Genomic DNA, 15,000 nt, shown 5'->3' with positions numbered 1-15,000 from the left:
TTTGTTGTGTTTCGCTCGGTTTTGTTAAGTACACACGCTCGACAAGAGTCTCTGGGAAGGATGGGGGGGGGGGGGGGGGGGGGGGGGGGGGGGGAAGCACGGAGGCTTGAGTTTTAAAAATGGAACATTGTGGGTTTTCTCTCACTGTTACTTGTTCTCTTTCTTCTCCTCCTCTGTTGCTCCTTCTCTCTCTTTCTCTCTCTCCCTCTTGCCCCTCTCTGCGTCCATCTCTCCCGTGCTCTTTCCCTGGTTCTCCCCCCTCTCTCATCTGATCCTGTTTCAGGCACATTGTAACTCCTTTGTAAGAGGTAGTACTTGTGAAGCGGCACAGTTTCAAAGGTTAATGAATTAGCCGAGGTAGGACAGCAGCGATTTCCTGCTAAGCGCCCGACAAATTCCGTATAAATTACTCTGTGCCAAGTGATGGAGGATTATGAGTGTCACTGGCACTGCGGTCTGCCAGAGAGGGAGAAAGAGAGAGGGAGAGGGTGAGTGGAGAGAGAGATGTGAAGCTCCGTTCCCTCTCTCTCTCTCTCTCTTTCTCTCTCTCACTCACACACACACACACACACACACACACACACTCCCATGCACACACATATCCAGTCACACACACACACACACACACACACACACACACACACACACACACACACACACACACACACACATATCCACATAGTTCTGCTCAGTATTAGGGATTGGGCTGCAGCCAGAACAGCAATATGAGATAAATACTTTCCCATCTCAGCCATGCAGGTCCAGGCCATCCTGTAATACTACTGTAAAGGGCTTCTCTTCCTGCAGTACATGGGTGTGTTTGCCTCCCTCCTGACATACACACGCACACACACACTACACACACCACACACAGAGCGAGAGAGAGACTTTTCACTTGCACAACACTGTTCACTTGTAACTTGCACCTTAACACATTCTATAACACATACAGTAGCGCACCACGAACAAAAACCTGACGGCATGCACTTGTTCCGTCGCATAAGGTCTCGGTCTCCCCCAGCACGTTCTGCAGTGGTGCAATGCAGGCAGAGCCCCCGCGCCTTCACTCTGCGCATACTCATCGCATTAAGTATGCTTGTCGCATAATTTTTTTTTGCGTTGTACAGTATGCAGCGCATTTGTCCAGATTAAGACAAGATCAGTTATTTGAGAATGCACAGTTGCAGCAGGCCAGCAGGACTATTAGTCATAATCCCCACCTCGGGGAGCGAGGCATTGGATCCGCGCAGGGGTTGATATGGGTGAGGCTGATTAAAGGGGGAGAGTGATCCTGGCGGACAGGCCTGCAGGTTAGTTGGCGGTGTGTTTTCTGTTCTGCGTCTCGTTTTGTCGGCAGCAAGCGTGGGGCCTGTTGACCCCCTGTGAGCCCGTCTTTGAAGTCGTTTCAGAATGCCACGTGCTTCCATCAGTGGGTTCTTTAAATGTGTGTGTGTGTGTGTGTGTGTGTGTGTGTGTGTGTCAGCAACCACTTTTTAAAGTTATGAGAAAAGTGTGTGTCAGTGATCAAGGACTGTGTGTGTGTGTGTGTGTGTGTGTGTGTGTGTGTGTGTGTGTGTGTGTGTGTGTGTGTACATGTGTGTTTATCCATGTCCTCTGGTGGCTCGTTAAGGGGCCTTGATAACGAGCTCTCTGACACCTTTGGAGTTCATCTGGGTTCACCCCGCTGTGTGTTACCCAATACTAGCACCATGGAAACCAAACCTGGAAACTCAATTAGTCCACAAGACCTCAAGTAACAGAAAAGAGCTTAACAGCCTGTGAGTGTGTGTGTCTGTGTGTGTGTGTGTGTGTGTGTGTGTGTGTGTGTGTGTGTGTATGTGTGTGTGTATGTGTGTGAAAGAGAGAGCCAAAGAGAGAAAAAGGGATATTTGGGTTGTGTGTGTTATTACTTCTTAATTTAGTAATTTTTTGTAACTCTGAAACACATCCCCCCAGTGTCATGTCTATCTTTTGATTAAACAACCTCAGAAAAATTCCTGGAAAAAAAACCCAAGCTGCTTTCATATTGGAGCTGGGAGGCATGTTGAATGTCAACACAAAACACCGTGCCGAGCAACACCACAGAGTGTGTTGTGCTTATTGTCGTGACAGATACTTTCCAGAAAAAAACGACCCTGCACAATGGAAGCTTGGTTTTAAAGGAATTAAAGCAGCTCTGGTTACTGTAAAGAGAATGATTAAATTGCCATAATTTTTAGTTGTTGAAAAATACTCCTCTGTTCTCCTTTCTCTTACCCTTTCTCTCCTCGCTCCTTCTTACCCCCCCCCCCCCCCCCCCCCACACTCTCTTAGGTGGATGCTCTCCGGTTGCGTCTGGAGGAGAAGGAGACCTTCCTGAACAAGAAGAGCAAGCAGCTGCAGGAGCTGACGGAGGAGAAAGGCACTCTGAGCGGAGAGATCCGGGACATGAAGGACATGCTGGACGTCAAGGAGCGAAAGGTCAACGTCCTCCAGAAGAAGGTACGGCCCGCTCCTCTGACATGGATTTAGCCCCAGTGTGGCCTAGATGTAGCCTCGGTTTGGCATGGATTTGGCCTCGGTTTGGCCTGGGTTTTTTTCCCCCGCCATTTGATCTCTCCAACAATTAAGCCCCTGATTGTTTTGTGTGCTGGACTTGTGGGATGTCTCGTTTGTGCTGTCCTTGCTGCACGGTGTGGGTAGTCCATCCATGCGTTCTCAGTCCTCAGTCTGCTGGTCTGTGCTGAGTTAGGACTGAGGACTGGTCTGGTGTGTGTCTGGTCTGGTCTGGACGGCCTGTTCTGGAGCACTCTGGGTGGAGCTGGAGAGATGCCCAGACGTTTCCTGGCCTAGGCAGCCTTCTCCTGGGTCCCGCTCTGGGCTGCAGAGCCTCTGGAAGCTGGCCTGTCTCATTTAATATGCTCCATTATCAAAATGTAAACCAGACACAAGAAGGTATTCGATTTGCCTATGAAACGGGCATGTTAGCTATCAGACGCACATTATATAGGTGCGGACATGGAAATGGGGAGGCGTGCATATTCACACACTCACTCACTCACTCAGTCACAAACAGATCCCTTGGCACACATGCTCACCCAAATATACATAAACACACACACACACACACACACCCTTTCTCTCCTTCACACACACACGCACACACATAACTCGCATAAACTCATGCACTCACTGGGAGAAATTATCATACATACACACCCATTCTGCAGTCATATACAAAACACAACCACACACACACACATACACAAATCGATGCAGCCTCTCACACATGCACCCAGGCTCCTCATTGCTCATTGCTAGCAGATCTGTAATGTGCTCTGGCGATGTCCACTCATCCTTAAAGGGCCTAATCTGCGTCCTGATGATTCGATTAGAGGCCCTGATTAAACGGCCCGGGGAAAAGAGCGGCCTTTAATGAGACCTAATGAGCACCGGCATCAGATATGTCATCCCCACAGTCTCTCAGTCTGTGTGTGTGTGTGTGTGTGTGTGTGCGTGTGTGTGTGTGTGTGTGTGTGTCTGTGTCTGTGTCTGTGTCTGTGTCTGTGTCTGTGTGTGTGTGTGTGTTTGTGTTTGGGACTGTGGGCCCTCCTGTGGCCCCGGCAGGCCCTTAATGACTTTTATAAGGTTAACTCGGTGCTGACGCACTCTCACCTGCGGGGGGAAGTTTCCACTCGTTCCCATGGCTCTTTCCAGAGCCCCAAACACACACACACACACACACACACACACACACACACACACACACACACACACACAGGAAAGAGAGATCCTCCTCCTTCGTTCCTTCTATCTGTCTCTCTCTTCTCCTTTCTTTTTCTACAGTGCTCTACCTTCCACTGTCTCTTTCAAACTTGTCATTTTTTTTGTTCATCATCTTCTTGATCTTCGTTCTTTCTCTCCACTTTTCCATCTTCCTTGTTTATCTCTCTCCCTCTATTGTTTATGTTATTTATCTCCCCTTTCTGTCCGTCTTTTCATCTATATGGTCTTTTTTTCCCACTGCTGCTCAGTTAAATCCTGTCGTGTCTTTCGCCTCCACGCTGTTCTCCTCCGGCATGATTAGTCCGCTGCAGCCTTTAAGAGCTGTTCCCAGGTCAGCCGGACCACCCAGTGCCGTGACTACCTGTTTTTTGCTTTTTAACTCTCTTAATGTCACCAGTATGGAGCCGTTTGTGGGTCAGTTGGACCTCCGTGTTTATTGGCCTTTTGCCTCAGGATGCTCTCAGTCTTGCTGCCTGTCTTGATAAAGGTCTGTTCCCAAACCAGATGGACCCACCGGCCCTTTGATGATGACAGAGTTTCCAGTGTGGGCACGCTGCCCTTCACAGATGGACCCTGAGCTGGCTGGACCTCCAGGGGTGTTTAATGACAGAGAGGCCTTGCCTTTTATAACTCTGGCCTTTAGGAACAGGTCCCAGGTCAGTCTCTCTGCGCTGCTTGGAGCAGAGATGACCTTTAGCGGTGTTTCATGTGTCCTCTGCCTGCCTCCCCTGCCTAATTGCCTCCTTTGCCGATGGGCTTTGCCCCACAGTGGGCGTCTAACGAGCTCCATTTACTGTATATAATTTATGAGGTATAATTTGGATTGGCCAAACCGTACTGCAAGTCATTCCAGTGTGGTCCCACATGTACGGTATCGTATGTACGGCGGTTTAAGCGTACTTGTGCACTTTTGACCCGTGCTGCCATACCATTTACGTGTCACCTCTTTAAATCGAGTTGTACGTATATACTGTCCTTATGTTGAATGCGCGTGGTTAGCATGAGTTATGTAATGCCTGTGTGTAATCATACATTGCATTCCACTTCTGCTGTCTTTGGACAGTGTTGTTAAAGTGTCCGCTTGTTGCATACAAATGTCTTATGTAAGACATATACTGTATAATGTATGTACGTGTGTTAAGTTAAATATAACTGTTATATATTTTTTTCTCTGTTTTCTCACTGTCTCTCTCCATCTCTCTCTCTCTCTCTGTGTGACTCTTACCCTCCATGTCTCCCGCTGTCATTTTGAAGTTTACAGTGCTGTTGTCACCTCCTTAAAACTAGCATACTGTGTGTATGTGTCGGTATATGTGATAAGTTACCTGATACTGCCATAACTATTTTGGTTCTCTCTCAGGGCCTCTATGTATAATATTTCTGTGTCAGCCCTGATGTTCGCGCCGTAGTCTTGTGTGTGTGTGTGTGTGTGTGTGTGTGTGTGTGTGTGTGTGTGTGTGTGTGTGTGTGTGTGCGTGTAATATACCGTAGAAGCGTGTGAACAGACCTCCTCCTCAGCTCCCCCCTCCCTGCGTCCGTCTCGTCTGTAATTTGCTGGACTTCCTCTTCACTCTTCACTTCAAATATCATGGGAGACCTGTGTGTACATGTGTATGTATGCCTGTGTGTGTGTGTGTGTGTGTGTGTGTGTGTGTGTGTGTGTGTGTGTGTGTGTGTGTGTATGTGTATGTACGTGTGTGGGTGAGAGAGTGAGGGAGAGTACATCTGTGTCTGATGTGGTGTACGTGTGTGTGTGCTTGGGGGGTACGGAGTGTTTTGACCTTGACCCCATTCACCCCCCACCCCCCACACACACACACACACTCCCCAGCCCCTCTTCTCCAGAATTCCCCCTGAAATCTCTATTGCCGTAGCTCCACTAGAGAGTTTCCATTACCGGGTGTAATGTCTGTTTCAGGGTTGACTAACTGACTGCAGCCTGCAGTTCAGTTCAGTCAGATCCAGACGGCTGTTCACCATGGAAACAAGCGATGAAAGAGTTTCATATCTCTTTTAAGTGCTAATGAAGATGCTACGCTCTGTTCCCGTTGCTCAAAATACACCCACTGTGTTTGTGTGTTTCGGTGTGTCTGTGTGTGTGTGTGTGTGTGTGTGTGTGTGTGTGAGGATGGTGCTGTGATTGTGTGGGCACATCATTATCACTTCTGTGCTGAATAGAGACACAGAGCAAGCAAGCGAAAAATCGAGAGAAAATGAAACGGAGAGAGAGAGAAATAGAGATAGAGAAAAACTGAGAGAGAGGGTGAGGCACGAGACAGCGATAGAGGCTGAAACACAGAGTTTAAGTGGAAAAAAAACTCCAAAGTTTCTCTGACAAACTCCACAGGCCCCCAACACACACACACACACACACACACACACACACACACACCTACACACACACACACACACACACACACACACACACACACACATATACACACACACACACACACACACACACACACACACACACACACACACACACAACACACACACTCTCACACACACACACACACACACACACACACACACACACTGGAGAAATCTCCATGCCATCTAAATGATTTCTGCATGCCTTGGTGCTCGGAGCGCTCTGAAGGGATGCATAACAGGCGTAATGGATTTGCTGGAGCCCGTCTGCTGAAAGATCAAGGCATTACCTGGTGGCCGAAAGGCAGAGAGGGGATGTTTTTCCTCTGCCTGGAGGGCCTGACCGAAAGCCTCACCATCTTCGCCCCGTGAGCGTTCCACGCCGCAACCAGACCGGCAGGAGCTGCTCGAGAGACAGCAGAGCTTTTTGAGGCTCCACATCTGCTGTGTGTGCGTGTGTGTGTGTGTGCGTGTGTGAGTGTGTGTGTGAGTGTTTGTGTGTGTGTGTTTGTGTGTGTGTGTGTGTGTGTGTGTGTGTGTGCGTGTGTGTGTGTTTGTGTGTGTGTGTTTGTGTGTGTGTGTGTGTGTGTGTGTGTGTGTGTGTGTGTGCGTGTGTGTGTGTGTGTGTGTGTGCGTGCGTCTGTCTCTGTGTGTGTGGAGATTCACTGCTCAATGTCCGGCCTGCTACCCCAGTGCATTTTTAAAGGCATTATTCAAGCGCCTGCAAAGCCCAAAGACAAACCGGTAACACCAGGGGGAAAGCCTGACCCCAGCTCTAGGAAATATTTCACTTTGGTTCCACTCCATTTGTCACCGACTAAATATCGCGCGGCGCATCGGAAAAGGGCCCTTGCGCTCTGATTGGTTTTCCACACTTCCTGTTTTCCCTCGGGGGGTCCTCGCGGGGCTATAACTTACTGGTGGGGCTGTTCCGGCGGGGCGGCCCGGAGAGAAGCCCGCAGGGGCGAGGTGTTTTTCCTCCTCCGCGAGCCCCGGGATCCATCCGTCAGAATTGGTCGCCCCTGAGACGGAAAAAAGACAGTTTGCCCATGCCATGTTTCTGCGCAGGCAGTTGCAAGGCCACCCCCTCCTCAACATCTGTCACTCGCTTGGGAGGACAGGGGAGTCCAAGGGGGGGGGGGGGTCGGTGGGGGTCTCCAACATCCAACACGGGTCAGAGTCTGTCTGCGGCCCTCCCTTGTGACGCACATCCATATTGTTGTTCCTAGGAATTACTGACACTCACCGGGGGGATAATACATACTTCTGTCCCAGCGTTTTTAATGAAATATGTTCCACGTCCAGACTCTAAATAAGCCTCATTTCCAAATCCAAATCAAGGTAAATGAAGACAGACACAACTGGGCTGATCCTGGTATCATCTGAGAGCGAAGGTTGCGTAGGTCGCAGTCGCAATGCAATGAGTAATGAGAACGAGAGAGCAGAGTTATTGTTTGACCATCTCCGCCTTCGCTCACAACACACACACACACACACACACACACACACACACACACACACACACACACACACACATACACGCACACACACGCACACACAGCAGGCCCAGAAGACTGTCAGCATTGCTGAAGTGTAATAGGAAGCAGCACCCATACAGCAAGCCTTACAGCGAGCATGAGCAATGTGAAAGGAAAACAAATTGGTTCAAAATCAATGATCTAAGACTCGCAGATACATCAGAGGAGGATGTTGGGTTGATAAGTCGCAGGTTTCCGTCTGCGCACCGCCCCGCTGCAGTGCTGGTGTGTGTTGCACAGGGGCCTGAGCGCCTGGTCCAGAGAACAAGAGAAATTACGAGAGACAGAGGGAGAAAGAAAGAGAGAGAGAGATCCAAACGGAACATATCTTATCATCTGTTTTTATTGAGCGTCTGTCCTTGACTCTTTCGTGTGAACAGGACTTGGCATATGCCTTGATGCACACACACACACACACACACACACACACACACACACACACACACACACACACACACAGGAGGATCGTGTGCAGCACACAGTACAGCACTGCGCTGTGCTGCGGACCAGACCAGACCAGAACCTTCTTCTTGCGGGGGCCCTGGCCCGCGATGGAGGCAGCTGCACTGTTAAAAGAAAGTGTCTCCATGCTCTGGATCTGCTGGCAAGTACACAGCCACTGCACAAGCGGAGAGGAAAATGTATATAGCTTGGAGAGCGAGAGGGAGAGAGAGAGAGAGAGAAGAAACACACACAGTTGAAAAGCATATGTTCTCTTCTGCTGTGGGACAGAGAATTTGGATGTAATTTAATCTGTTGTAAGTACCCCATATTTTGGGGATTCTGAAGTTTTTCCACAAAACATAAGGATGCTGTTTTTTTTTTTTTTTTAGATTTATTTTTTTGAGTGCTGTTTTTGTGGTGAGGCCGCCTGCATGTGGCAGAGCCTCCTTGAAGTCTACTTTAAATCATGTCTCTGGCCCGGAACGGGTTTCGGGTCGTGTGTGTAAGAAAATGTAGTGGCGGGGGGGGGGGGAGACTTGAATGATGGAGCGTCTTCATCGTTAACCCAGGGGGTGTGTCTCATCAGCGCCCTCCCGAGGATATTGCCGAGGAGATGTGTGAGAGGAGAACGGGTCCCTGACCTTCCTCGACACACTCGCTCGCTCACAAGGGCCCTCGGAGTGACCTCTCGTAAAACTCACAAACATGGAAGAAGCTCTCACAAAAAGGCCGATAAGAGCATGATTTGCAGCTTCAGCCTCCCACGAAGTTCAAAGGAATACTCACAGCCAGGGGGATGGGACAAGGTGTGTCTGTTTGTGAGTGTGTGTGTGTGTGTGTGTGTGTGTGTCTGTGTGTCTGTGTGTCAGTGAGTGACTATGCCTGTCTGTGTGTGAAGATGGGGGAGGTAGTCACTGTTTATGTAGTGTGTACAGTTACTCATTGTAGGTATGTGTGTTTGAGGTTTGTGTGTGTGTGTGTGTTTGTGTGTGTGTGTGTGTCTGAGTGGTGAGTGGGTGGGTTTGTGCCTGTGTGTGTTTGTGTGTGTGTGCGTGCGTGTGTGTGTGTGTGTGTGTGCGTGCGTGTGCGTGTGCGTGCGTGAGTGTGTGTGTGTGTGTGTGTGTGTGTGTGTGTGCACTGAGGCCAGGTGTTTCTTTGATCCTCCATTACAGTGGTGAGTCAGTGGAGAGGCAGTTCTTTAAAAGCCTGTAATGAGGATGTTTTATATGAAGGCCTAATTGGTTCTGATTTAGTGCGGGGGGCTGGATGGGTCGTGATGTATCAGCTTCCTGTGGAGGCCCAGGAAGGGCCTTTGTCTCTGAAGCGTGCCACAAGGAACACTCACAGCTTACAGGGATGCGTCTGCCTGCACAGGCCAATGACTGTCTGTCTGACTGACTGTCTGACTGACTGTCTGTGGTTTATATGTGAGAGTCTGTGTGTCTGCGATTGTGTGTGTTTAGAAAAGAGCTCGAGAGAGAATGCATGTGTTCTGCGTGTGTGTGTGTGTGTGTGTGTGTGGGGGGGGGGGGGGGGGGGGGGGTTGTGTTATGTGTTATGTGGCGTAAGAGAGAGAGAGAGATCTAGAAAGTTTGAAAGAGTGTGTGTGTATAGGGTGGGTGGGGGTGTTGTTCATGGGAGTCTACAAATCTTGCCACCTCTCCTTGTTCCCATCCACCCCCTGATGGTCAGCAATAACAATGATTTAGCGTGCAGAACCGCCTTCTGTTGTAATAGCTGTTGCTGGCCTGGAAGATGCAACAGGACAATAAGGAGGGCTTGTGTGGACATTGGCCGGTGTGGAGGTTGTGTAAACCCCCCTTATCTCTGCGTGGAGCTCGGCCCTCTGTCAGCCACCCTGAGTCGGGCGCCAGAGTGCTGAGAGGTGCTCGTAGCAGCAGCCCGCGGAGGCCAGGCCAGGCCAGGCCAGCGCATCTGTGCTGTGTCAGGGTGGAAGGGTTACTGCTGTGGAGCCCTGGCGCTAGCTGAGGAGCTAGCTGAGGACGGCTAAAGTTCACATCAGGATGAGGGAATGGTTTTCTGTGTGGGTTTTTAGTAGTGTAGAAAGGTTGGGGGTGGGTGGGGGGAATTGAGGGTCCCTATGGAAAGTTTTAAATGGAGATTTTCGAGGACTTTGTTTTTTTGCGTACAGAAAAGTGTTTTGTATTTTTGAGGGAATGGGATGGTGTTTGCAGATGTAGGCCTCCCTGGGAGATAAAGTCTTTGTTAGGGTGGTGTCAGGTGAACATTTCCATAACTGTCAGAGGGTGATGTGTGCATGGCAGCGCTGCGCTATAAGTGCTCTTAGGACCCTTTGGTTGGGAGCCACGGACTTCAAAGACTTCCTGAGATGAGTTTCGAGAGTCTTTGAGCAGAGTTTAGAGACTCTAGGGGTGAGTTGTCCAGGCGGTAGAAGGTCTTTGTGGATCTGGTGGGCCAGGCTGTATGAAGGTTTGGTATATAACGCGGTCTGACAGCATCTGTGACTTCACCATGTGAGAGTGCTTTGAGGCCGTGTTTTGGAACGAAGGCTATTTTCGGAGTAGTTTTCGTTTTTGGTATTGAGTGGTAGCTCAGCTGGTTGTCTGTGTATGTCTTTGTATGCTGTACGTACGGTTTCTGAAGTGTGTGAAGCTGTGTGAGGATGGGCTTTAGGCTGTGTTGGGATGGAATTGTGTGTAGGGTTTTTATGTGTGTTTTAGAGTTTTTTCGGACTTGTGTGTGTGTGTGTGTTTATGTGTGTGTGTAAGATACAGGGATAAGGCTGTGTGTGTGTATGTATGTGTGCGTGCAAGCGTGTGTGTGTGGCGGGCAGGGGATGCTGCAGTGATGATCTGCGGCTGTAGGCTCTGTGGTGTTGGGTTGCAGCGCTAACACGCTCCCGTCAGAAGGGATTGGGCCCGGCCTTAACTGAGCCCTTAATCGCTCGCAGCTCACGCAGGACTCTCTCTCTCTCTCTCTCTCCTTCTCTCGCTTTTGCTCTCTCCTCCGTCTCTCTGTCTGTCTCTCACTTGCTCATTCTCTCTCTCTCTCTCTCTCTCCTCTCTGTCTCTCTCTTCCTGTCGGTTTGCCTTCTCAATATCTCTGTGTCTGTTGACTCTTCTGCCATCTCTCTGTTTCCTGTCTCTGCGTCTCTCTCTTCTGTCCTCTCGTCTCCTCTCTCTCCTTGTCACTTTTTTCTGCATTCTTGCATCCTACATTCATCTCTGTCTCCACCGTCTCAAATCTCTCTCTCTCGCTCTCTCTCTCTCTCTCTCTCTCTCCCTCTCTCTCTCCCTCTTTCCATCTATCTTCATATATCTACCCCTCTTTTTTCAGTCTCTGCTGGGTCTGCTCATCAGCAGTATCATTCCGACCGCAGATGAGTGTGTGATTACAGCCACTGCTCTGGGCGGCTCTGCTCCAGAGGTTAAGGGCTTTCTGGGAATGTCCCCCACTCACTGTTCCAACCCCCAGCCCTTACCCTTACCCCAACTAGGCCAGGGCTCTCTCTCTCTCTCTCTCTCTCTCTCTCTCTCGCTCTCTCTTTCTCTCTCTATCTCTCTCTTTGTCTCTCTCTCTCTCTCTTTCTCTCTTTCTCTCTTCTTCTTAGTCTTTGTTTGTGTATGTGTCCCTGAATTGTGTGTGAGGGAGTGTATGCATATGCAACTGTCTCTTGTAAGTACAAAGGGTGTGGGTTGGTCTGATTCTGCTGGGAAAACAGAATGTTTTTTGTTTGTGTATGTATGTGTGTGTGTGTGTGCATAGGTAAGGGTGAGCATCCCAAGAAGCAACCTCTCTGGTTTCAATCCTGGATGTCTTGTGTCCATTAGCCCTGATGTTGGAGGGGCCCAGACGAGAGCCTAAATGGGGACGCTGCTGATTGCTCCGGTGGCCTCTGGCTGGCCTCTGCGTGGCTCCCGGCTCTGCTTCTGTCATCAGGAGAGCTACCCTCTCCTCCGCTCTCCTGTCCTCGGCTCTCCTGTCCTGTCGGGACCAGAGTGGAGCGTGTGGAGTGATTAGGCTGCAGGAGCCCCCTCTGAAGTACCTGATGGTGGCTCTGCTAAAGCCGTTCGGTTTCAGCAAAGTGCTCTAATCACCACGCTGCAGCTTTGAATGGGAGTTACTTAAGTACGGGCCCCAGAATCGCTTTTGGGAGAAAGAGAGACAGATGAAGAAATGGAAAGTGATAGAGAGAGAGAGAGAGAGAGAGAGAGAGAGAGAGAGAGAGAGAGAGACGTGCAGACCAACAGACATAGATAGAGTGAGATAGAGCCAGAGTGTGTGAGAGAGAGAGAAAGAGAGGATTTAAATCCTTCATGTTGTTCACTGACAGAGTGAAGGCCTTGGCTTAAGGCAGAGCATGCCCCATATAGCCTCAGTCTCCCCTCAGGGTGGCAGGAGGCACAAACACAAAGACTCTTGCAGTGTGAGAGGAGAGCCCAGGCTGCTCCTGACTGCTCCCTCCACCCCAGTCAGTCAGTGCTGCTCCAGCATCCCCCCCCCTGAGCCCGTCTCTACACTCTACTGAGCTGCCTGAGATGTCAACTCTTATTTATGACAGACAAGCCACTTTTTGGCATCCTCGTGACATCATCATCCTCCTCTCCAGGAATGGGGCACTACAACCAGAAGCTCTTTATTTTCTCTCTCTCTCTCTTTTTTTTTCTTCCTTTTTTATACCCAAAAAAATAAAACGTAACCTCAATCAGGTCAGTAAGTTCACGTGTTGGTGGAGGGCAAATTAGACGGGAACAGAGCGGGATCTGTTCGGCCTCGGCGTCGCGCAACTGTGACCAATGCATGGTGACGTGCGCCCTTATTTATTTATTTGTTTGCCTTCTTTATTTGGAAAAAGACGCGACCAAGCTGCGGTCGCTGGTTTGTGGGGGGAGTCAGTGAGTTATTCTTTTTCAAACATTGTGGCTTTCTTTTCAATTCGTATTTCATTTGAAATGAGCCAGTCGGGGATGACATAGTTTGTGTGTGTTTGTGTGAATGCGTGTGTGTTTGTGTGTGTGTGTGTGTGTGTGTGTGTGTGTGTGTGTGTGTGTGTGTGTGTCATCCTTCCGGTGTTTAAAACCATCTGGGAACCCTTGGTGATCTATCAGGGTTTATGAATTGCACATAAACATTTACAAAGAGGTCCCTTCATTATTTATAATCTATTTAGAAACCATGTAACCTTTTAATCATTAAAGATACATAAATTGATAATATTTATGTACTTGCGATGCCTGGTCTTAATCTCGAGATTGAAATGTGATGAGACTGGACGTCAACTTGAAAATGATCAAAGGCATTCTAATGGCCTGTGATTTACAAACAGTGCCCTCTTTAATAATGGCCTAGGGTTTATTTATTAGGTGCATTTGGTCAACTTGCATGGTTACCAAGGACATCCTTGGCTCACAAGCGCATCTCTTGTTTGACGTGTGCGCTTGACTCGGGCATTCAGCTCAGTCTCATGCGTTTGTGCAAACACCTTTGCGTGCACACATACACACATACCCATACACACTCACATACACACACACACACACACACACAAATAGACATATACACAAACACACACACTAACATACACACACATGCACATACACACACAGACACACAAACACACACACACACATACAAACACACACACATACAAACACACATGTGCACACGCACACGCACACGCACACACACACACACACATACACACTCACACACACACACACACACACACAGAGGCGGCATTAGCATTTAGTGTGTTTACTGTGTGTGTGGTTGCGGGGGTCTGTTCCCTGGTGGCTCGCTGCGGCCTGCCCTCCAGAGAGAGTTGTTTTTGGCATGGCTGCATCAACACACCCTGGCTCTCCTTCTTCACTCCTGCTCTCTTTCTCTCTCTCTCTCCTTCCTTCCATCCTACAGCCAGGCTAACGCCAGCCATTTCAAGCCCTATGCTCTTCCCCTTCTCTCCCTCTTTTTTTCTTTTTTTCCCTGATGCCGTCTCTCCCTATTCTCTGGTTCTGTGGATCTAGCCAGAGAGCCCCCCCCCACCTTCACCTTTCTGGCCTAGCGGGCTTTGACCTTCACGGCTCGCCCAGCTCCCCTCTGCTGGCTCCTCCGTGGTGCTAAAAGTGCTGCTGTCCGCTGGTGTTGGGTTCCTGCGAAGCAAACAGAGGGGTCATGTTATGTGTTTGTGAGGGCTCTTGTTCTACTTAATCAGCGGGATTTATTCAATTTGGGCTTCCTAGCAGGGAGGTTGCAGGGGGCTAGGTTCCCGTGTGAGAGGCTGTCTTTGTACTCACTCTTGTTTGACCGGTGAGCATGGAGCAGGCAGAGTTGTGCAGGCAGGTTAGTTGCGGATGTCCTCTGTCTGTTTTCATTATGTGGCTGTCTGCATCTCCAAGCCTCTGGTCTGAGGCTGTATGAAGCTACTGATGCCAGGCGACTGTGAGGATATTTGCAGTGCTTGCTGCCTCTGATACCCGCTAGGTACTTTAGCTATCAGAGTTCTCTCATATCCACACACAAACATCATTGTAATGTTTAATTAACTATTAATGCATGCTTAGCTTAGGTAAGAGGTCGCCTAAAGAGCAATTAGTGTTTTGCATTTGGATTGGAATGCAAACGTGAAATATGAAATAAAACATGAAATAAATTCCCCACTTGACAAGACTATAGGCCTACACCTTGCTGCCTTTGAACCAAATGAGCTAAGGAAAAGAGGAAGGCTTTTTATGACACTATGAGACAGCTTCGCACTGGAATGGATTCTGACTCATGGTTGCCTCACAAGAGCGGGAGAGAGTGCAGTATTTCTTGTTAAGTTTGTTATGTATGTATGTTAACAATATCTGTTGTGTGCGTAAGGTGTGTAATATTGTAATATATGGTTTTGGGTGCATTG

At 49.2% G+C, this 15,000-nt stretch overlaps 1 protein-coding gene across 7 annotated transcripts in view; it reads left to right on the top strand.

The window, feature by feature from the left end:
• Window positions 1-15,000, top strand: part of LOC105898929 (ERC protein 2) — a 222,030-nt gene that overhangs the window by 73,618 nt on the left and 133,412 nt on the right. For all 7 annotated transcript variants that reach the window (XM_031566335.2, XM_042707645.1, XM_042707644.1 and 4 more), the window contains one exon: window positions 2,314-2,481. In XM_031566335.2, coding sequence (XP_031422195.1) covers window positions 2,314-2,481 — 168 coding nt within the window. The remainder of the gene's footprint in view (window positions 1-2,313; window positions 2,482-15,000) is intronic.

Source organism: Clupea harengus, chromosome 4, assembly GCF_900700415.2.
Source record: "Clupea harengus chromosome 4, Ch_v2.0.2, whole genome shotgun sequence".
In the NCBI taxonomy this organism is placed as follows: domain Eukaryota; kingdom Metazoa; phylum Chordata; class Actinopteri; order Clupeiformes; family Clupeidae; genus Clupea; species Clupea harengus.
The sequence above is the reverse complement of the archived record's forward strand: the minus strand, read 5'-3'. Positions and strand labels throughout refer to the sequence as shown.